Below are 23,538 nucleotides of genomic sequence, written 5' to 3'. Positions count from 1 at the left end.
AGCTTTTTCTTTCTCTCTAGACTTTCATTTCACCATCTTCAATCTCTCACAATCAAACACCACCACCATTATCACAATCACAAGCTTCAACTCCTTCAATCACCAATTTCAAAAAAACCCTAATTTCACAATCTGTAAGTTTGCCTCTTTGAAACCCTAATTCGTCAAATTAACATCAATTGATCACTTTTATTTTGTGGGTTTGTGACGAATTGATCGTATTTTGAATCTTTGACTGTAAACTTGTTGAATTTATTGATTTGGGTTGTGGGCTTTAGGTGTTGAAAGATTAGGGTTTGGATTTGGGGGTTTTGTGGTTAATGGGTTAATTGATGATTTGGGTTTGTAATTAGGGTTTTGATTTGTTGTATGGATTTTGAAATTGAGTTGATAATGATATTAATTTGTTTTAGATATTAAGAGATTCATGTAAGATTTAGTGAATATGAAGATAGGGTTAGGATATTTAAGAACTCAGTTTCAGGAGTATTTTTGTCAAAAAAATAAGTAAAAAAAATCATTTTTTTAATCTATGGAAAAGCTTCTATACTTCAAAAACAAAAATGCAGAGAGAATGAAAAAAATATTGGCAAAAATTAACGTTTTCGCATGTTACATGTGTATTTACATAGGTTGTTACATATGTAAGATGCATTTTTGTCGATTTTTTTTTTTTTTAAAATATCTCGTCTTTGTTTTTTTGACGAATGTTTTTTTTAATCTTTGGAAAAGCTTTTATACACTTTTGGAGTATTTTCGTAAAAAAAAACAAAAAAAAAGGCAGAGAGAATGAAAAAAAAATCGACAAAAATTACTGTTTTCGCATGTTACATATGTTACATGCGTATTTACATAGGTTGTTACATATGTTACATGTGTATTTACATAGGTTGTTACATATGCAACATGCATTTCTGTCGTTTTTTTCTTAAAATATTTTGCCTTTTTTTTTTGACGAAAGACTCCTAAAAGTGTATATTCTTAAAGTGTATAGAAGCTCTTCCAAATTATTATTTTTCTTTAAAAACATGTTTTTACATGTTATTTGTGTAGGGCTTGGTTCTCAAAAGAATCTGACCCTACGAAGATAATAATTATTCATAGTCATTATTAATCTCCTCTTCATGTTCAACATTAATGTGTTTTTAGCAGGATTTTTGGTTAAACGGGTCAAAGTTCGACTTTTTTTCGCATGTTGAAGGGGTAAACAAGTAAGAAAATATGTTAAGAGGCTCCAAAGTTTACAGGCATGATGGGGATAAACAACGGGCATGATAATTTTGACTTGTCACAAGGGTTCTACCGCAAGCTCGGTGAAGGGTCAAACATGTCAATCGACAGTTTCAACAGTTTACAAATGAGCAACGGAGGCGGGTCCGTAGCAATGTCGGTTGGCAACAGTAGTGTGGGTTCGAACGAGTCTCACACGCGGATATTAAACCACCAGGGGCTAAAACCTAATAAAAACTACACCGCTGCGCAAAGTAACAACAAAGGTCGAGTCTCGCACGGGTTAAGCGACGATGCGTTGGCGCAAGCGTTGTTAGACCCGCGGTTCCCGACGCAAGGGCTTGAGGATTTTGATGACTGGACGATTGATTTGAGGAAACTTAACATGGGGCCCGCGTTCGCACAAGGCGCGTTTGGGAAGTTGTATAGAGGTACTTATAACGGTGAAGATGTCGCTATTAAGCTTTTGGAAAAGCCCGAAAATGATTTGGACCGGGCTCAGCTTATGGAGCAACAGTTTCAGCAGGAAGTTATGATGCTTGCGAGATTAAGGCATCCGAATATTGTGAGGTTTATTGGTGCGTGTCGGAAACCGATGGTTTGGTGTATTGTGACGGAGTATGCGAAGGGGGGGTCGGTTAGGCAGTTTTTGACTAAAAGACAGAATAGATCGGTGCCTTTGAAATTGGCGGTTAAGCAGGCGTTGGATGTTGCTCGAGGGATGGAGTATGTGCATGCACTTGGTTTGATTCATAGAGATTTGAAGTCGGATAATCTTTTGATTTCAGCTGATAAGTCGATTAAAGTTGCTGACTTTGGTGTTGCTAGAATTGAAGTGCAGACAGAAGGGATGACGCCCGAGACCGGGACCTACCGTTGGATGGCTCCGTAAGTTAACACACATATACATACATACATAATACATAATACATAATACATATATCGTTTTTTGTGGCTCAAAATGGTTTTCAAAGTTCACAATTTTCCAAGGGTTCTCTTAGGATCCTTACCCTATATATACATATGTAAACAAGATTCGTTTATTTATAGAACCTTTGTATAAAATGTGCATGTATACTACTTCCTACACAACCTACACATGTGTAGGTACACGTTTAAAAGTGCATTGAAAAAACATATGAACAAGTAAGTTTAATAATTTTCCTTAGTATATAAGATAGAACTTTGAGAACCATTTTGAGCCACAAAAAAAACCTCTAAAAAATATTTTAAAAAATTATAAAACAAAATAAAACAAAAATTTTAGAAAAGTAAAAAAACCAAAATTCTTATATTTCATTCCGGTTTCATACAAAAAAAAAGTTTGTATTATACACGTGTATAATTTCATTTAATCTCTAGTTGCGCAATTTACACATATGTACATTATCATTTACCTTAAATTGTACATGTGTATAAAAAACATGTATGTACATATATGTACATATTATACATATGTGTATAATTTAGCTAAACCGAGACGTTTTTTTTTATGAAACCGGGATGATAAATAAGAATTTTGATTTTTTTACTTTTTTCATTTTTGCGTTTTTTTATGTTTTATGATTTTTTTTTAATTTTTGGTGTTTTGTGGTCTAAAATGGTTCTCAAAGTTCTCAATTTCAAATTTCAAAGTAGTTCTCACATGATCCTGATCCTACACACACACATACACACACACACACACACACAATAACACGCTCATGTACGTATGAACGCATCTTTATGCTTCCATTATAGAAAACCGTCTAATACTATAATTGCAGGGAAATGATCCAGCACAGGCCATACACACAAAAAGTAGATGTTTACAGTTTCGGGATAGTTCTATGGGAACTAATAACCGGGATGCTTCCGTTCCAAAACATGACAGCTGTACAGGCGGCATTTGCAGTGGTCAACAAAGGTGTCCGCCCCAACATCCCATACGACTGCCTTCCGGTACTGTCTGAAATCATGGTCCGTTGCTGGGACTCAAATCCGGATGTCAGACCGCCGTTTGCAGAAGTTGTTAGAATGTTGGAACATGCCGAGACTGAGATTATGAACACGGTTCGGAAGGCTCGGTTCAGGTGCTGCATGAGTCAACCCATGACTACTGATTGATGGTTTGTGAAGGATGAATATAAGAAAAGGGAAAAAAAAATGTTAAGAGGTGATATTATGTGTCATCTATATATGTATGTATTATTATTATCAGGGTAATATCTTTCTTCAGATAGGGTGAACAAAGGAAGAAAATTATGATATGAACTACTTGTTCTATGGATTTTATTTTGGGTTATTTTGTTGAATACTTTTTTATTGTGGTTTTGAATTAGTAGTAATGGAGGAAATTTGTGGTGTATTTATTTATATATAATGATGATGTTTTTTTGCTATTTATATTTTTTTTGAACTGCAAATTTCATTAAACAACTAGCAAGAAGCTAGAAACCGAACAAAAGAAAACAAGATTACAACAAAAAATTACACCAATCTTTCCACGTCAAGTTTTTGAAAGACGAACGATTTTTTATCCAAAGAAATCCCAACGATTTAATATCTTCCACCGTTTTTGCGAAGCAAGCCGTCGTGTTTGAGAAGATGACTTCGTTTCTAGTCTTCCAAATGCACCAACAAGCTGTGAGAATGATCCCGTATAAAACCTTGTTTTTTTGAGTCCCCAAATTGCTAGTTTCATAATAGTGGAGTAAGTCGCGCATCGAAAAAGCATAGATGGGAGGGATGCGACACCAGTTGCTAACAAATTGCCAAACTAATGTAGCGAAGTAACAAATGAGGAGATGATCATTCGTTTCTTCATAAATCTCCACATAATTTGCAAGTCACCGAACCCACCTCAATGTTTCTTTTGGATAAAGCCACGAGAGTCGAAAGCCTATCCATTTCCGCCTTCCAAGCATGAATGTTTACTTTTTTAGGCACCCAGTTATTCCACTTAAAAATAAACTCAACGCCCAAATTTGAGTTAGTGGACAATATCTTTTTCATGGAGGAAACCGAGAAAATTCCGGAAGGTTCGCTATGCCAAATCCAATGGTCCGGGCCGTTGCTTAAAGAGATTTGTTGCAACAAATTTAAACAACTCGAGAGTTCACTCGATTCACATTGGTTCAAATTCTTTCTTTTCCACCGCCATTTCCAAACCGTGTTGTTGATGGTCGTCTCATAACACGAGATCACCAAACACGCCTTAACTTTTTCATTCAAAAAAAGATTAGGAAAAACAACTCTTAATGGATGTTGAGTTATCCAAGGATCAATTCAAAACCTAGTTTTATCTCCCACCCATTTGCCCTTTGATAAGACCCCCTAGATTAAGATTGGAGTAGGCAAGTTGGTTTTCCAATTTGGCTATGGAATTCCACGTACCCGGCTGATTTTTTGAGTGAGGGAGAATAGGCCACGACCTGTTAGAAGAATGTAATGCTAAAATCACCTTTCGCCAAAGAGCATTTGGTTCATTCTTGAATCTCCACCACCACTTAGTAAGGAGGGCTATGTTAGCATCCCTAAGAGGGGTGAGACCCAAACCACCCGCCTCTTTGTGAGTCGTAACACGGCTCCAACGCACCCAACATATTTTCTTTTTATCCTCATTACCCCCCCAAAAAAAGTTTCTCCTTTTCGTCTCTAATTGATCAACAATGTTACTTAGCGCTTTGAAGAGGGAGAAAAAATATGTGGGGAGAGTTTCCATAACCGACTTGATCAAAGTTAATCTACCTCCAACCGATAGCGTGGATGCCTTCCAAAGAGAAAGTCTCTTATCAAAGGTTTCCAGCACCGAATTCCAATTGCAAATCCGATTCATATTAGCCCCTATAAGAAGGCCCAAATACGAGCAGGGTAAAACGCCCGGATTATATCCCATCAGGTTAGCTAAAGATGAAACCTCTTCTAAAGTAACCTTTACCCCCATCAAATTAGATTTGGAGTAATTTATTTGCAGCCCCGAAGCTAAATGAAAACATCTCAACAAACGGGCCATGTTAAGCACATTTTCTTTCGACCATTCACCCACTAAAATCGCGTCATCAGCGTACAGAAGGTGCGAAATAGTAGGACCATTATTTGGTACTCATTTGCCTTTTTAAACATGCAGGAGAAAGCTTCCATACCGATAATAAAGAGAAAAGGAGAGATTGGATCACCTTGTCTCACACCTCTTTGAAATTGAAATTCAAAAGAAGGCGAACCATTGACGAGAATGAGAGAGGTATTTATATACACATGTTTGTATCGTTTTAAAACAATTTACAACATTCTGATCCTGATAAAAAAATCAGGAGATCGTTCATTAGACGTTACTCTCTTGTTAGTGTGAAATCGCCTTTAGTAATGTTCATTAGACGTTACTCTCTTGTTAGTGTGAAATCACCCTTAGTAATGATAATGAAAGTGAAAGTTAGGAGTAGAGGTGCACAAAAAAAACCGGTTCCGGAACCTAACTGGTGGAACCGAACCGGAACCGGTTCCAGTTCCAACCCGGTTGGAACAATACCCGGTTTGGGTATTTTTGTACCCGAAAATCGTACCCGGTTCTCCTATTTGTATGTCAGTACCAATTCCAACCCGGTTCCTACCCGGTTCTTAATTGGAACCGGTTCGGTTCGTACCCGGAAAAACCGGTTCCGACGGGTTTTTTTTGAAGGGTCAAACAAAAGTCAAACTAGCCGTTGGAACCGGTTCCAAACGGTAATATAGCCGTTGGAACCGGTTTTTTAGACACCAATTAGCCGTTGGAACCGGTTCCAACGGTAATATAGCCGTTGGAACCGGTTTCTCTCGACAATACTTATTCGTATGTTTTCGTAATGTCGAGTTGGACCATGCTTTAAGAAACTTCGAGCAATATTTGCAACGTGCCAACTCATGTAAGTCGGTCATGAGACACAAATCGTAATGAACCCAAACATCGGGGCATCTTGTTGTTTCGATCACCATAACAACGTCATCATTGGTTGCCATTTGTTGTCGGTTTAAGGTTAATTGTGGTTTGGAGTGTGTTTTATAGTTTTGGAAGTGGTTTAACAAGTAAACAAACAAACCTTGCTATTTATGGTAAGAAAATAACCTATTTATAATTAAAAAAACCGGTTCCAACGGTCAAAAACGGCTATATAGCCGTTGGAACCGGTTCCTAACGGCTCTAATATTTAAATTTCAAAAAAAACCGGTGGAACCGGTTTTTACGTAAAAACCGGTTCCGGTTCATACCCTACCCGGTTCTTAAAAGTTCGCATATCTGGGCATCGGTTCGGGTCGGGAACCGAACCGGTTCTTGATTGGAACCGGTGCCATTTTACAACCCGGTGTGAAAAAACCGGTTTGGAACCGGTTCGGGTTTTCCATTTGAACCCGATTTGTGCACCTCTAGTTAGGAGTGTTATTGAACAAATTAATTATCAAAATCATGTAGAATCATGTAAGTTCAGTTCTTTTAAAAAATGCATTACTTGGTGAAGATTAAAGAACACCATTTTTTGTTAAAACTTGTTTTTACCTGAACCTAACTGATACCTTTTAAAATGCCGTTTTGATCGTACCCGTTTTGGCACGTTAGCTGGCGGCCCTAACCCCCCCCCCCCCCCCCCCCCCCCCCCCCGCAAGTCACTATTTGATGCTATAAATATATAATAAACCGGAACAAACCCGAAAAGTCAAGTTCGACCATTTACACCAAATAAATCCACAAAACTAACAAACAAAACCGAGAAACAGGAGAATCAATGTATAAGGGACCCGTTTAAGAGTTATACCGATAAGCCCTTGACTATAAACTTATAACTCGGTTATAACTCGGCTTACAACATACCCGGGTCAAGTATAACCATTTGCAACAAATAAAGCCAAATTACAACACAGCACAACAAACAAAACCTAAAAAAATAGCATAATCAACGTTACGGGTCTACGTTACAATATAAGTTTATTACCAAATAAGGTAACTTATTTGACTACAAACTCTTATTATTCGGTTATAAACTTTTAACTCGGGTTTGAACACACCCAAAAATATCAAGTTTGACCATCCAAGAAAATAACAGAACCAACAAGGGCTAAAAGGTCAAACCGCCAAAAAAATAAAAAAAGGTGTCTGTCTGGCTATCATATTTTCATTCATTCTTTTCACCTGAGAATTGTACACTTGTTTTGGGGAGCAACTCAATAACACCACCCTGCAGTAAAAAAAAAACTACAATAAAAAAAACACCTTCAAGCAAAGCCGCCACCGCCACCGCCTCTCTCAGCCAAGGGGTGAAGAACCGGAAAGCTTGCCGAAAAGTCAAACAGTCAACTCCAGTCTACATACAGCCTCCTCAGAATGCTGAAACTTTTATATCATATTTTTTTTACTAAAACAAACAGTTTCCTTTTTTCCTGTCAGGATATTTACTGTATCTCCCTATGTTCTTCCACATGCAGGGACTCCGCAACTTTTTCAGCAAGTTCGGTTATTGATGTATCGTTGGCTTTTGTGAATTCCCGCTCTTTGGCGCGCTTTTCCTGCAGATCTTTCTCTCGCTCGTCGTAATAACTGAAATCGTCTATGATTGATGTGTCCGCATCATATTCTTTGAATATTTTCAACATTGCATTACCGGCTTCGAGTTTCACCTATACAAGAAAGATCGCGTCTCGTCGTTAATATTATAACTCAACGATAGACTGTTGTTTGACCCGTTTGAGACAAGCTTAAACGAGCACAAGCCTAAGAAATAAGCTTGTTCAAAGATGAGCCCGATTTTTAATTATTGAGAGTTGGCTCGCAAACCTATTATTTATATAACTTCTATTTATTATGTGAAATATATATATATATATATATATATTTATAATAATTTAAAAACTCCTAACAACCAAAGAGTAAACTGCGGTTTTCGTCCTTGTGGTTTGTCTAAATCTGCGGTTGGGGTGTATTGGAAAAAAAGGACAAAACTTCCCCTAACGTGTGGGGGCACGATGATGGGTTTAACGACCAGACTTAACGGGTTAGTGGGGTCGGGTTTAATTGCAAGTGAAATAAAACCACAGGGACGAAAATCACAAATTTGAAACTATTGGACTAAAACCGCAGATTTAGACAAACTACAGGGACCAAAACTGCAGTTTACTTAAAAGTTTTGAAACGATCCCGATCCTTATTATCATATATATATATTTATAATAAATATAACTAAATAACATATATATGTTATATATAAAAAATAAATATAATTGCAAATAAACTAATTAATAAACAAAAAAACGAGCCGAGTCCGAGAGTTTTAGAATATAGCTCAAGCTCTCGTAAGTTAAACACGCTAGAAATGGAAAGTGTAAATAAATACCTCCTGTGAATCTCTGCTATGCGTGACGGGCTTATTGTCATTATTTTCAAGAAGTATATGTCGGAACCGACTATTTGGGACATCCTTAATAATATGCCACTTGACATTAAACTGGCCACTCCACCTGTCCTGCTGCCAATAATCCGCATCGTTCACAAAATCAACGGGTCCCACCATTTCCGCCACCCCACAAAACTGCCCACTAGCATTCACCTACAAACAGTTTTTATCCATTGAGATAAGATAATAGCTTAACAGTAAACTGTATTTTTTGTTTTAAGAGTCAACGAGTCTTACTGAAAAGAAGAGGAAGACAGGACAGGTGGCACCGGACTCCTTCGCTTCTTGATAAGCAGCGTCTAACTTTCGGTTTCCAAGTGGGGTACTGGCCCACACACCGTATTTAATACTTTTATGAACATTGTCTTCACCAAACGACTTTATCACGAAAAACTTAGCATTATCATAAGTTGTCACGAAATCGGGTTGGTTGTACGGCTCGATACCAAGCCTAGAAGCAACCTCGGTTACACCCTCGGACGAACTATTAATATTAATATTATTATCGGTTCCTTTTGGTTTTGATGCTCTTGGTCCTCTGTTACGGTCATGTGGTTCGCTAATCATGCTTACGGGATCGCGTTCACGGTTTCTCCCGACTTTTTCGGGCATAAAACGGTTTAACCGACTAGCTTCCCCTTGGAAAAGAGAATTACTGGTATACCCTCGGTAAGATCCGCTTTGTGTGTAAGATCCGCTTTGCGGGTAACGTCTTGTGGAGGATCCGGATACCGACCCGTAGCCATATGTCTGTTGTTGCGGAATCTATATATCGAGAACAACAGATTAGTACACATTATATATGTATAGTGAATAAGTAAAAAGTGAATAACTATATATATATATATAGGGTGAAGATCCTAAGAGAACCCTTTGAAAGCTGAGAACTTTGAGAACCATTTTGAGTCACAAAACAAAACCCTTTAAAAAATTTATAAAACAAAAAAAAGCGAAAATTTTTAAAAAGTAAAAAAACCAAAAACTTTTACTTTTCATCCCGGTTTCATAAAAGAAAAAAAAAGAGCCTTAGTTATACACATATGTATATTTTTATTTAATCTCGATTTACATAATGTACACATATGTACATTTTCATTTATCTTAATTGTACATGTGTACAAAGAATAATTTGTATAAAATTAAAAAATACGTATTATACATATATGTATAATTTTGCTAAACCAATTTTTTAAAATATTTTTTGTTTTTTTATGAAACCAGAATGAAAAATATTTTTTTTTTGTTTTTTTTTTACTTTTTTTTGTTTTATATATATTTTTTTATTTTTCTTAAAAGAATTTTTTTCGGTCCAAAATGGTTCACATGATCCTAATCCTATATATATATATATAATCAAACCTGACTGAATATGTGCTCATATGAGCCAAGTGCACCAACGGGTGCAGGGTACAAGGCTGCTGACGTCAGCGAAGATGCATAACCACCCGTATCTGATGACATGGATCGATTAGGTGCTGAGTCAGAAGACCCGAGGTCGCCAGGATATTTGTAATACCCAAGGTTGTTACCTCCACCATACTGCATATAGTAACCGGATCCGGGACCCATAAAGACGTTTTCAGAGAAAGCCTCCTGGCCACTGGTTGCTGACGTGGCAAGATCGTTCGGAAGACCGGATGTAACTTGAGGAGAAACGAGCTGTGAAAAGTAATTTGGAGACATCGGAACTTGATGAGGTGAAAACAGTTGACCATCGATCATTATTGGAGATAACGGACTAGCAACCGGTGAATATTGACCGTACGCCACCTGTGCATCGAACCCGTATGCGGGGTGAAATAATAATGATGCATTGTCATTGTACATACCCTGAAAAACAAATATTATATTAATATTTATTTATATTTATAAAATGTGAAAAATTGCAAAAAAAAATCAGATTTTCTTTTTTGCAATATTTCAGTTTTCTTTTCTCCAGTTTTTTTTTTTTTTTGCAATTTAAAAATTATTTTTCTCAATTTATAAGGTATTCAGAAAAAATTTACAAAATTAGTAAAAATGAAAAAAAAAATAATTGCAAAAAATTACAAAAGAAAGTAAAAAAATAAAATCTGAAAAATTGCAAAAAAAGTTCATATTTTTTTTTGCAATATTTCAGTTTTCTTTTCTCCAGCTTTTTATTTTATTTTGCAATATCAAACTATTTAGTAATAAAAAAACCTACAAAACCTGCTATCCAGGTAAAATATCTAGGATTAGAACAAAAAATAAACTTTAGTGACCTGATTGGAACAGTTTCAAAACCTGGTTACTATTCTATAGAGTAATCCCTTTTTTATAATATATAAAAATTAGTATGCATTCTCACCGAAGGTACGACTTGCAAGTTATTAGCATGGACATAGTTTGAATAGTCTCCCCATGTAGCCGAACCATCATCATAACCTGACGCTGAAGTAAAAACATAAATTGATGATAAATTAAATATTTTATAAATTTCGTTGTTAAATAAAGAAGATGAAAGACACTAACCTCCATAAAAGTAGGTTTGTTCTTGAGGAGTAAAGATATTGGATTGATTTACAGGGTTCTGAGGTCCGCTTGCGTTTAACGCTTCTGATTGGTTGGGAATGTTTCCTATGATGGATGCACCCGGAGACGGATTTGGAGGAACAATCCTTTCGTTTTTTGGAGAAAGCGGCTGATAATACGAATAAAATATGAAAAAGAGAAATTGATAAAAGTCGAGATATGGAATTAATCGAGTGAAAAGTACCTTATCCATGTAGTTATCAGACACGAGCCCGTCACCTGCTACAAGTGTGGTAATTATTGAGTTAGTGATCCTCTACTGATTAATAAAGCACACAATTTTACACATATAAATAACTACATAAATCAAAAGTAATAAAAAAAATATATAAATAATAATTGACCAAGGTGTCGGTAAAACCGTTAAATCCGCAAACTGCAAAAATAGAACCGAACCACTAAACTTGCAAACCACCACAACAGAACCGTGAACCAAACTGTTTGATCTCAAACTGGTCAAACTAGCCCAAATTGCTTCGATTTGATCGGTTAGGTCGGTTTCTAACGGTTTATAAACACTCCTACATGAAGTGTTACCATCTCGAACATAACCTAAATATCCTTTCTTGTTACTGTAGCGCATTGAACAATCACATCAACCAAATAGCTACTTAGTTCAAAGCCATCAAATTTCCAGTAATTTGCAGGCAAAACAATGAAATCACTCGATCAAATGTAAAACAACACCAATACAAGAAGCTTAATTTCTAGGTCAAAACTAAACTCGAAACAAGATCCAAAACAACTATCTCTTCCGATCCAGATTGAACCTAACTATATCAGCATCAATTCGTCAAATAAAAAGTCCTAAATCCTATAAAATTCATGATCGCAAAACTTAACAATTAAACTGCAAACCACCAAAACAGAACCGTGAACCAAAACCGGTTAAACTAGCTCAACTTGGTTTTTTTTTTAACCGTTCAGCCCGTTTCTAACAGCTTATGAACAACCCTAAATGAAGCGTTACCATCTTGAGCATAGACCTGAATATTCTTTCATGTTACTGTAGTACATTGAACATTCACATCAACCAAATAGCTACTTAAATCAAAGTCAGAGTCATCAAGTTCCGTAATTTAAAACGAAAACCATAAACTATCACTCAATCAGTGCAAAACAACAACAATACATATCAAATAACTCTTACGATCCCGATACCTTTAACCCAACTCTATCAGCATCAATTCATAAAAAAAGCCCTAATTCAAAGAAACTCTAGATTCCCAAATTCTACAAATTTCCCAAATCAAACCTCGCGATCGCGTAAACCCATATCAAAACAACAATCAATTTTCCAACAAACAGTTAAACCAATTGAATCAACACCCATTTCACCCAAATCACCACCGACAAAATTCACAACATTAAAACTCACAAATTCTTTAATTTACAAATCAAACCACGTGATCGCGTAAAACCCGTATCACAACAACAATCAATAACCCAATTAACCCAAAAAAACAATCTTTAAACCAACAATTAAACCAATTCAATCAAAATACCCATTTCACCCAAATCACCACCGACAACATTAGAACTCCCAATTTCTTTAAAATTAACAAATTAAACTTGTCCATCGCGTAAAACCCATATCAAAACAGCAATCAATAACCCAGTTAACCCAAAAAACAATCTTGAAAAACAATTCAATCAATACCCATTTCCCCCAAATCACCACCGACAACATTAAAACTCACAAATTCTTCAAAATTCCAAAATCAAACCTCGCGATCGCGTAAAACGCATATCAAAACAACAATCAATAACCCAATTAACCCAAAAAAACAATCTTGCAACGACCAATTAAAACCAATTCAATCAATACCCATTTCACCCAAATCACCACCGACAAAATTGACAACATTAAAATCCACAAACTCTTTCAATTTCCCAAATTAAACCTAGAGATCGCGTAAAACCCATGTCACAACAACAATCAATAACCCAATTAACACCCAAAAAAAAAAATCTTGGAACCAATTGAATCAATACCCATTTCACCCAAATTGACCCAAATAAATTCAATCAGGAGATTAACACGTACCAGCATGTAACGGTAAAGGTGAAATTGAAGCAGGTGAGACTCGATCTTGAACCGGTTGACCTTTATCTTCCATAATTTTGACCAATCGGTGATTTTAATAATTGAAGATCGGATGAATTAGAATTGAATAATTGGGTTTGAATTGGAATAAATCATATCGTTATTATGAGTAGAGATTGAATGATTGTTTGGGATCAAAGAGATTAATAATCGAAAGGGTTTTAGGTTATATAGATAGAGTTTATATATATATATGTGACACATGTACACGTACTTGTGTGTATATGAAACTACTACTTCTTTTCCTTTTATTATTATTATTATTATTATTATTATTATATTATTTTTTCTTTCTTGCATTCTTACATCACTAAAAAGTATATTTTTAAAAAAATGGATTTTAGATAGTCCTGATTATGGAGTGTCTGTAAATAATAGTCTAAAATGACGGGTGGCTGTTGACGTTTTTATCTTTTAACAAACTTATTATTAACGAGTTGTAATTAACGGAAGCTTAACTCCGTTAGTCTCCAGTTGCTGGGAGAACTTCTTTGCCTAAAAAAACTCAACGTGAACACCATCATCGCTAACATCCACCATCACCACTGTGCAGGAAACCTTCTGCGTGTTAGAGATTTGTCTTATTCTCAACCGATCGTACCAGTGAATAGTTGTTCGTCCTCATCGTCGGAGGCCTGGTTCGGTGTCAAAGTGGTTGGGTGCTCGTTGGATTTGCCTTAATCTGCTACCCATCACCATCACAGAGTTGTCACTACCGCCACCGACTCTGACGTTGGTTTTAGGTTCCGACAACCTCAATAATTAAGACTTTATTAGAAAAACGTTCGTAAAGGTCCAATATTACACTCTTATTGAATCATTTAAGCATGTGAGATGAACCTTCACATAAGATGTACGACAACATAATACATAATAGGTTAGCTAAATGCTAAGCAAGAACTAAAGTTTAGAATGTACTAAAGTCCCAATAACAAAAGCATAAACGAAAGAAACAAAGCAGCACGCTAATGAATTAACGCGTCACGTCTATTTTATCATACAATACTTCTATATTGTGTTAAGAGGCCGGCATCAAATGATTGTGTCTATGTGATTAATTTATAAGGAAAACATTATTACCGAATCAAATGGACATATACTAGTTAAACAAACACAAACTAAATAACACAATGGCATGTTTGAAGACCAAGATCTCATTTTATATCTAATAATATCTTCTATCTTCAAGTTATTGTACATCAAGCACAAATCATAATTTGTTTCTTATGATAACATCTTCAACACATATGTGGGTAAAGTCGAATAGGAAGTCCCTTGGCCGGGCGAGGCATTGGGTTAACGATTACCTGCTCATCAGGAATAACTTTCTCCCGTTTGAACTTTGTTACAAGATGATGCATGAACACAAGTATTTCTAGCCGTGCATACTCTTTTCCTGGACACATCCGTGGTCCTCCTCCAAATGGCACAAACGTGTATGGTGCCGGTCCTTTGCCTTCAAATCTTGACGGGTCGAATATCTGGGGCTCCGGAAGAACTCAGGGTTTTTATGTGTCGAGTGTACGCTCCAATATAACTAAACATGGAAAATGAAATGCTTGTTGGGAACAATGGTTCAGACTTTGTTAAGTTTAAACTTTAAAGGTATCTTATTTTTGAATATCAAGACGTATAAAGGTCATGCAACCACATATCTGATTTCACACCATCAAACGATCATCTACAAATTACTCAGACGGGGGTTTTGACAAAAGAAAAAGAGTCAATCTTCGAAAACGTCGTTTGGCCAATATCCAGACAACTGTTATGAACGTAGACGGTCAAATTTTAAAATAAATTGGTCAAAACGGTTCGGCTGACCTCTATCTGGACGACTGTTTTAAACGACATGGGATTAGATGTCAATCAGTGTGTATAGTTAACCCCATATCTTAATTATTTTTCTTATGCACAAGTAAATTACCTTCCAGCCTTTGGGGATAGAATAGCCATTGTACATGAAATCAGTAATGGCTTCCCAAAAAGTACCTTGCAATGGTGGCTCTAATCTAAGAACTTCACATGCAACACTCCATGAGTACTTCATTTTTGACAAATCCTCCCAGTTTAAGAGTTCTCCAGATGCTTTAGACCTTGCAATTTCCATTTGTTCTGCATGTGTTTATCATGCATGTGTCAAGTCCCGGATCGATAATCAAACACCAACTAAAACGAATAACTCTCGTTTATATTAATTAGAAAATATAACTCTAAACTCTTGTTACAATATCTCATACCCTAACTCGGTTTGACTTTTGATAAACCCTAACTCGGTTACATCTAGATGAACCCTATAACCCGGTTACATCTCGTGTGTGTGTCTCTAGATGAACCCTAACTCGGTTACACCTCACACCACCATCTAGAATGTCTAACCGTGACTTGGTTTATATAGACTAACCAAACTTGCTAGCCAAGATATTACCAATTATAATTATAATACAATTAGGAAACATATTGTAATTAGGAAATATAACCAATTATGACCGACTTGTCAATATTGGTCCCTTAAGTTCACCGACTTGTGACTTGGAGTCCGAAATTACTTCAAACAATGTGTTCATAAAACATTGATCTATATTAATATTTATGTCTTTGAGGATCAATTCTACACATTTATACCCTTTATTAAAATGTAAAACCTTCTACATATACCTTTGTAGACTCCATTATAGATCTCTGGTAATTCGGCAAGATATTTAACGATAGAAGTGCAAGCCGAGCTCGTGGTATCATGACCACCAATAAGCAGCGCTAAGATCCTGTCAGCAATATCATATTCTTCCGTAAACTTGCCATCTTCATCACTATATAAAACCATTTGAGATAATATATCTTGGGTTGGTGTTGCTTTCCCTTTAGCCAAATCAACTTTCCTTTGCTTCACAATAGTTACAAGTTCTTTTCTTATAAACTTAGCAGCATTGATCCCTCTTCGAAAAGGTGTCCCAGGGAGATCGATGGGGATCGCAAGGATCCCCAAAGCGATGTTCTCAAACGAGTCATATAAACATCTGACTCGTTCAGGTTCATCAATACTTAAAAAGATCTTGCATGCAAGCAAGAAAGTAAAGTTCTTGGTGAGCTCATACGTCACGATTTCAGCCTTCCCATCCCACCCGGTCCCAAAGTGTTGTTGTGTCATGAAGTCCATAACTGGGACATAACGGTGTAGGGCTTCGGGTTTGAAGAAATTCAGAAACATCTTTCGAAAGTTAATGGCTTCTATCTTAGTACTTTTGTTAGATGAAGGAAAGATCTTGTCAACCGAAGCCGGCCACCATACTTGTACCAGTTTATTCTCATTTGAGAATAAAAACTTGTTACCTTGAGCACCACATAACACTGCAGCATACTCTAGCATTAAAGATGTACGAAACACTATAGGCGAAAACTTTGACATGCGGTCGAATATGAATGTTTCCGGGTGACCTTTCCATCCAGTGGCAAGAAACTTGTAGCTTTCTCCGATCAAGGGCCACCCGGTTCTACCGGGTGGGAGTGATTGCCCACCTTGAGTTGGTTTGAACTTGTTGAGGAAAATATGAATGGAGAAAGAAACCATAATTAGAAAAAGAGAAACAAGAGATGCATAAAAGATATCCATTTCTAGAGTATTGCCAAACTCTTTAGGATTGTATTGTGAGTTGTACAATGAAAATAAATACTATATATACATATATAAACCATAAGATAAAATTCAAACCAAAGAACCACAGATGAAGAATCATAAGTAAATAATAAGATTTAATTCAAACGAAAGACTGACAGATGAAGAATTTATCAATTTTCTTTTTTGACAATGAAACATTTTTTTTTACTTATATTTTAATTGAAAAGTAATTAGGGTTTGTTTGGTAGAAGGTAATGGGATGGACGAGGGAATACAATGGACAAGACATTTAAATGGATCATTACCATCATTTTAGAATTAGGTTAGTTAATCGCTAAAAAAACGGGTTGTTAACGATCTCCGTCTCCCACTTTATCCCATGCATCTTTCGATTCACCTCATCCCCGCCAAAAAAAAAACCTCGCATGCAAAGAATCTATTCTTTTTCTAACACCAACGGGTAACTGAAAAAGAGAGAAGTAATATATTCCCAAGGAATCAAGAACCGAATTGAAGTAATTAATGTCGTTGTGCACCCTATGGATGACTAATGTCGAAGTGTCAGTAAAAAGTACGCGTAATACTTAATCCCTAATAGCTTATTAGATAGGGTAAGTCGGGTATCGAACCACGGGTAGTACTTTGGAAAATGTTGATGGTTAATTGCTTCTTTAGTAATTATGAAATTTGCCAGAAAGGATAATTAGTTGTTTGAGAGTTGTTTCAGACCTAAGTTAATAGATTACTTTAGAAAGTTATAAGTAGTTGTGAGAAGAAGTGATACCTCCAGGTTTTGTCCTCTTCAATGTGGTGTAGCGGTAGGAAGACTGAGTTTTTCGATGAAGATTCAGGTCCAATCCTCACAGACAACACACTGGGGGCATGTGTGGCTCAATGAAACAAGACTAGGATCTTTGTGATCTCCAATTCGATTACGAGGGCGTCCGAGTTTTACACAAGTGGGCCTTCGCTTAAGGCTCTGTACGGTTGGGTTGGCCCAGCTGGCAGTGGCGTTTTACTATTGGGTCATCTCGTAGACATAAATTACCTCTATATATCCTTGAGGATAAAGAGTCTGCTTCCAGAGAAACTGCTTCTAGAGAGACTCTCGGCTCATCGCCAAACAAAACATACAAAACTAGACATATAAAAGATATGAAGCCATAGAAACCAAATAAAAGGTAATTAGGTAATAAAAGCGTGAGGTAAACAGTTACACACACAGTAGCCTAAACTAATGGAAAAACTAAGTCCCTATACAAAGCTAAATACACAAATGTACACTTCCTCTAAAAGTCTTTAACCTTAATTTTACGCCTCCACGAACTCCTATCTTGAACAAGGTCCTCAGAGAGAGACAAAATACTGATCCTTAAAAGTTGTTTGAACTTTGACCCATCCATCATCACAATTCACAAATCATGACTTCTTTTTTTTCTTGAATACTTTCAGTGGTCTCTCGCGGTTAATAAAAACAATATAAACAATCCAAAGTAGACTACCATATGATAAATGCATGATATGGGGTGAGAATTGATAATATAAAATCTTTAAAAGTCCAAAATAGTGATGGCACCTGTTGTGTTAGGTCCGATATGGTATCGGTACTTAACACAAAATATAAGTTAATAAACGTCTAAAATAGTAGTGGCACTCATGTAGCTTATGATACAAAAAAACATATTTAAAACGACGTTTATTCAATTGGTAAAATGCACGTGTTTAAGAAACATCTTCATCCTCTTAAACAAGATTCATGGTCTATCTTCCTCCTCTTCATTCATAGCATATATATAATAGATTCCAATTTGATTTAATTTAAATTCTATAATTTGTGACGTATATCCTTATATATTCCATGTTTTACCTTAAACAAAACTTATGTTTTTTATTCCATTAGAAGTTAAATGGATTCTATACCTTGGCACATATAATGGAAGAGTGTCAAATCATAACTAAACCTCAATGTGACTAGAACTGAAGTAGTCGGGTATATAGTTCGGTCAGAGTCCAAAACCGACCCAAACAGACTCACACGCATCCTTCATTTGGTGATTAAGATAAGATCAAGATCAAATGCAATATTATTAAAACACAAGTACAAAAAAAACTATAGGAAACCCATATGATCTCAACTATGAAACAAAGTGCTAAACAAAGTGTATGTTATTACATATTTGAAGCACAACCACAATGTTTAATGTTTAACTCGATACGACCAACTTCAAGCTTTATGCGGGTAAATACGAATAGGGAGACCCTTGGCCGGGCTAGGCATTGGGTTGAAAACGATATGCTCGTCAGGAATAACTTTCTCCCATTTGAACCTTCTTACAAGATGATGCATGAACACGAGTATTTCTAGTCGAGCATACTCTTTTCCTTTACACAAATGTGGTCCTCCTCCGAATGGCACAAACGTATAAGGTGCGGGTCCGTTTCCTTCAAATCTTGACGGGTCAAACTTTTCGGGTTCTGGGAAGAACTCATGGTTTTTGTGGGTTGAGTTTGCACTCCAATATAACTATATTAGGGAAATAAAAAAAGTATTAGGAATTTAAAGTGAATCCATGTTGAGTTTAGATGCATCTTATTTTTAGAGTAACTTATTTAAGACCAACCATTTTGGGTAATATTTCATCTCACAAGTCGCGGTCCATGATTAATCTTTTTACTCAAATACGTTTATATCAATTCACCAGCCTGACACGTTGTAGCTTAACATGGTTTTTGAATTTTACACATAAAATGTAATATTCTTGGTTTTAACTATGGGTGAGTAATTTACCTTCCAGCCCTTGGGGATAGAGTAGCCATTGTACATGAAATTAGAAATGGCTTCCCTAAAAGCACTTGAACTGGTGGAACTAATCTGAGAACTTCACATGCAACTTTCCATGAGTATTTCATCTTTGATAGATCCTCCCACTTCAATAGCTCTCCTGGTGCTTTAGAGTTTGTAATTTCCATTTGTTCTACAATATATATGTGCTTAATTTGTCAAATATCATAGACAAATATGATTCATTACATGCATAATATATATGTGTGCTAATGTGAGAGCGAGTGTTAAAAGACAGAAAACTAGTAAAAGTTGTATTTGAATCTGAAACATCTACTAGATGAATTCAAGTGCTTATATTAATGTATCACTCTTGTTGACAATTTCGGACTCCACGTCACAAGTCAGGTGAATTTGAGTAACCAATATTGATAGGTAAGTCATAGTTGATTATGTTTCATAATTACATATTGTTTCTTAATTGCATTGTAATTAAAGGTGACAATCTTTTGGGTACCAAGTTAGGTTAGTCTATTGAGTTGTAGTTAGACATTCAATAACAACCGAGTTAGAGTTTGTCAAGAAAGACACGAGTTATGTATAATAGGGTTTTTGAGTTTTATTTCCTCTATAATATTTAGAGTTATTCAATATTCGTTTCATGTGTGTTTTCGTTTTAGTGAGTTATATCAATTCGTTCTTGGCCTTGACGGATTGATTCGTTAATGTTTATTTGTGTGTATGTGTTTTGAGCAAACATTCTAAAAGTTGGAACATAAGCTTATATACCTTCATAAACTCCTTTGTATATCTCAGGCAACTCGGCAAGATACTTGACAATAAAAGCAGCAGTTGAGCTCGCGGTATCATGACCACCAATTAGCAACGCTAGTATCTTGTCCGCAATATCATGTTCTTCCAAGAACTTGCCATTTTCGTCTCTAAATAGAATCATATGTGACAGTATGTCTTGTGTTGGAGTTGCTTTCCCTTCATCCAAATCAATCTTTCTTTTCTTCACAATAGCTACTAATTCCTTCCTTAGAAAATTAGCAGCATTGATACCTCTTCTAAACGGCGTCCCAGGAAGATCAATGGGGATCGAAATGATCCCAGCAACAATGTTCTCGAACAGGACAGATAAGTATCTGGCCAGTTCGAGATCATCAATGCTAACAAAGATCTTGCACGCAAGCGAAAATGCAAAATTCCTAGTGAGTTCATTTCACAACTTCTTCCTTCCCATCCCATTCATTAGCAAAATGTTGTTGTGTCACAACATCCATAATCGGGACATATCGTTGCAAAGCTTCGGGTTTGATGAAATTCGGAAGCATCTTTCTCATTTTACTCGTTTCGGTCTTGTAGGTTTTATTGGTTGAAGGAAAGATCTTGTCTACCGAAGCCGGCCACCATACTTGTACAAGTGTATTCTCATTAGAAAATAAAAACTTGTTACCTTGAGCACCACTTAACACTGCAACATCCTCTAGCATGAGAGATGTCCTAAATGTGGTTGAGGAAAACTTTGACATGCGGTCGAATATGAACTTTTCGGGGTGGCCTTTCCATCCGGTTACAAGAAACTCGAAGCTTTCTCCGATGACAGGCCACCCCGTTCTACCCGGTGGAAGTGATTTATGATGTTCACTTAGTTTGGTATGGTAGAGGAAAAGGTGAACAGAGAAAGACACAACAATAACAAAAAGAAAGAGAAGAGAAGCAATATTGAAGATATCCATTCTACTGTTAAGTATGTGCTTTGAAATGCAAGCCAAGAGTGGTTTATTTATAGACTGAAGGATTTCATTAGACAATCAATGAAAAACTTAATACAGTTTGTTTAGTTAAAACAATGAAATAGTTTTATTAAGTAATTGGAAATTATTTCATATATGTCATTACTTTATTTCAGTTTAATACATAATATACATTTGTAATTTTATATATAATATTTCAATTTGTGTTCAATAATATAATTATAGTTGATACACCGTTTAACATTTATTAATAGAGGAGATATTACACATAAATATAATTGAACTTGTTTTGTTAAAATTGAACTTAAAAGCTAAATTTGTAACGTGTCATCTTTTAACATTTCTTGTATTTTGTAAATTTTGTATGAAATGATGAGTGTCAAAATTAATCACTTTTCAGGCGGTCTCATTTGTGTAAGAATTAGGAATTTCTCATGAAATGTAGGCAAGATGATCTATGAGTCATCTTAGAAAAAATTTAAGTAATAAAGCCTAAACCATGATTTTCAGAGATAAGATATTAGTATATCTAATACGGATTGCAGTTGATATCTTTTTTTGAATATGTAACTTTTCCGGTGAGTGTTTTGCTAGACCGTCGTTTTTAATATAACTTAAGTAGTTCAAAAGAAAAACTAAATTTCCCATCTGATATGATATGATAGGAAAAAGAAAAAAGATACGTTTAGTTTCAATATTAACAAATCTAGGATCTGTTTTATTATATTCTTACCAATAGTTTGATATTAATAATAACTCAAAACTCATAAATCATATTCGAATTTAAAATTAATTTTTTTATGGCTTAACATAACATTTATTTTGGGATAGTTTATAGTATATGTTCATGTTATATTATTATTAGTGTTATAACTAAATCTAAATCATATATAATATAAACGATACTCCTAACTTCGACAAACAGATTTTGACATCCTACGTTCCACGTGCGACAAATTACAAATTGGTTTGTCACGTATGAATGATAGGTGCGTTATAAAGTTACCGTTTAAGTAGCTTGTCCACATTAAAATTTTGGACCACCCCAAGACATACATTCGTACATATATCCAAATATGGCAAATAGTATCTATCAACCATGGTCCATAGCAAACTCCCATAATTAATTATGAGTATAATTAGAATGCTTGTCATTACATGTTTTTGACATGTTATAACATGTATTGGGTATACTTGGTGTATTGTCTATGTTGGGCATGTACTTTTGATGACTTTATGATACATTATGTAGCCAATACTTGTATAGTTACATAGCATTTGTAGTTCCTGTTATTGTTGGAATAAATTATAGTCTTTAGGGTTGGTTGTATTAATGGTGACGAAAGTTACGTCGTTGGTTAGGTGTTTATGTACTCTAAACACGTAGAAGTTGTTTAAAACTGGTTAAATTGGAATAGAAGATAAGTGTGTATGGAGTCACGTTTATTCTTTTTGTAACATGTTTCATGTCATCTAGGACATTAATTTTGCTATAACTTTTTACAAAATAAAATTAGCGGGGTCTTTTGTATAATAGACCACTTTCGTTGCTTATTCGTCATCAAGTGACATTGTCTTTTCATTCATTAAAGCTTAACTTTCTATTTTCATTTTTTTTAATCAATATTACTTATTTAATTTGTAACTTAGCATTACGATTATTGTGATTATCGATTGAAACATTTGATTTCGGAAAGGCGGAAACTATGCTCTTGTGTGCTCACTAAATATTAAGTAGCAATCTCACAAATCAATTAGGGTATAATTTTAGTTTACTGAATTAGTAGATTATCCGATCCTAACATGTATCGTAAGTTGGCTCGTAGGAAAGTAGGTCCGATAAAGACATGTTACAGTAATTTCCAGAGGGAGGGAGGTTGTGACGTCGAAAAAGGGGAAATATGTAATAAAGAAAAGGGAGTGTATTTGCAGATCAAACTCGAAATCATAATTGTAAATGAATAATCATACTATGATCAAAGAGATTGAACCAATTAAGAAACTGATGCTTCGATGTTAACTTTTTATAACTTAATTTTATGGTTCGATTATAATTATACGTGCATATATAACATCCCAAATTTGGTATAATATAA

The 23,538-nt window shown here is 35.5% G+C and overlaps 2 protein-coding genes and 2 pseudogenes across 6 annotated transcripts; 1 reads left to right on the top strand and 3 right to left on the bottom strand.

The window, feature by feature from the left end:
* LOC143539162 (serine/threonine-protein kinase STY13-like) lies at positions 1–3,592 on the top strand. Its single transcript, XM_077032564.1, has 3 exons — positions 1–134; positions 1,153–2,118; positions 2,997–3,592. Exons 2-3 carry the CDS (start codon positions 1,250–1,252, stop codon positions 3,334–3,336), a joined length of 1,209 nt encoding a protein of 402 aa, XP_076888679.1. The 5' UTR covers positions 1–134; positions 1,153–1,249; the 3' UTR covers positions 3,337–3,592.
* A 3,530-nt stretch (positions 3,593–7,122) lies between these two features.
* Positions 7,123–13,423, bottom strand: LOC143539140 (YTH domain-containing protein ECT2-like). 3 transcript variants are annotated; one of them, XM_077032544.1, is made up of 8 exons: positions 13,228–13,423; positions 11,365–11,402; positions 11,121–11,289; positions 10,957–11,039; positions 9,987–10,457; positions 8,865–9,392; positions 8,568–8,780; positions 7,123–7,854 (listed from the first exon to the last, which is right to left on the bottom strand). In XM_077032544.1, exons 1-8 carry the CDS (start codon positions 13,298–13,300, stop codon positions 7,630–7,632), a joined length of 1,800 nt encoding a protein of 599 aa, XP_076888659.1. In that variant the 5' UTR covers positions 13,301–13,423; the 3' UTR covers positions 7,123–7,629. The 3 variants fall into 3 exon arrangements, with proteins under 3 accessions (XP_076888659.1, XP_076888664.1, XP_076888671.1); XM_077032549.1 differs by having other exon boundaries at positions 11,365–11,399; XM_077032556.1 differs by lacking the exon at positions 13,228–13,423 and adding an exon at positions 12,555–12,783 and having other exon boundaries at positions 7,124–7,854; positions 11,365–11,477.
* A 1,022-nt stretch (positions 13,424–14,445) lies between these two features.
* Positions 14,446–16,906, bottom strand: LOC143537457 (beta-amyrin 28-monooxygenase-like; annotated as a pseudogene). The gene is made up of 3 exons (XR_013136057.1): positions 15,943–16,906; positions 15,212–15,399; positions 14,446–14,824 (listed from the first exon to the last, which is right to left on the bottom strand). The product of XR_013136057.1 is annotated as a beta-amyrin 28-monooxygenase-like (transcript).
* Positions 16,907–18,702: 1,796 nt separating this feature from the next.
* On the bottom strand, positions 18,703–21,425 carry LOC143537447 (beta-amyrin 28-monooxygenase-like; annotated as a pseudogene). The gene is made up of 3 exons (XR_013136055.1): positions 20,472–21,425; positions 19,689–19,875; positions 18,703–19,424 (listed from the first exon to the last, which is right to left on the bottom strand). The product of XR_013136055.1 is annotated as a beta-amyrin 28-monooxygenase-like (transcript).
* Between the last annotated feature and the right edge of the window lie 2,113 nt (positions 21,426–23,538).

Source organism: Bidens hawaiensis, unplaced genomic scaffold, assembly GCF_021521415.1.
Source record: "Bidens hawaiensis isolate Kalapana, Puna unplaced genomic scaffold, B.hawaiensis_p1.1 tig00000780_1, whole genome shotgun sequence".
NCBI lineage: Eukaryota > Viridiplantae > Streptophyta > Magnoliopsida > Asterales > Asteraceae > Bidens > Bidens hawaiensis.
Note: the sequence above shows the minus strand (reverse complement) of the source record. Positions and strands in the feature narration are given on the sequence as shown.

What these genes read in the sequence shown, in the direction of transcription:
- LOC143539140 (XM_077032544.1), bottom strand. Translation starts at nt 13,300, where the DNA reads ATGGAAGATAAAGGTCAACCGGTTCAAGATCGAGTCTCACCTGCTTCA. An exon ending in ACAAACCTACTTTTATGGAG is followed by an intron (nt 11,040 to 11,120) that starts GTTAGTGTCTTT and finishes TTTTTACTTCAG; the next exon opens with CGTCAGGTTATGATGATGGT. An exon ending in ATGAGCACATATTCAGTCAG is followed by an intron (nt 9,393 to 9,986) that starts GTTTGATTATAT and finishes CTCGATATATAG; the next exon opens with ATTCCGCAACAACAGACATA.
- LOC143539162 (XM_077032564.1), top strand. Translation starts at nt 1,250, where the DNA reads ATGATGGGGATAAACAACGGGCATGATAATTTTGACTTGTCACAAGGG. An exon ending in ACCTACCGTTGGATGGCTCC is followed by an intron (nt 2,119 to 2,996) that starts GTAAGTTAACAC and finishes CTATAATTGCAG; the next exon opens with GGAAATGATCCAGCACAGGC.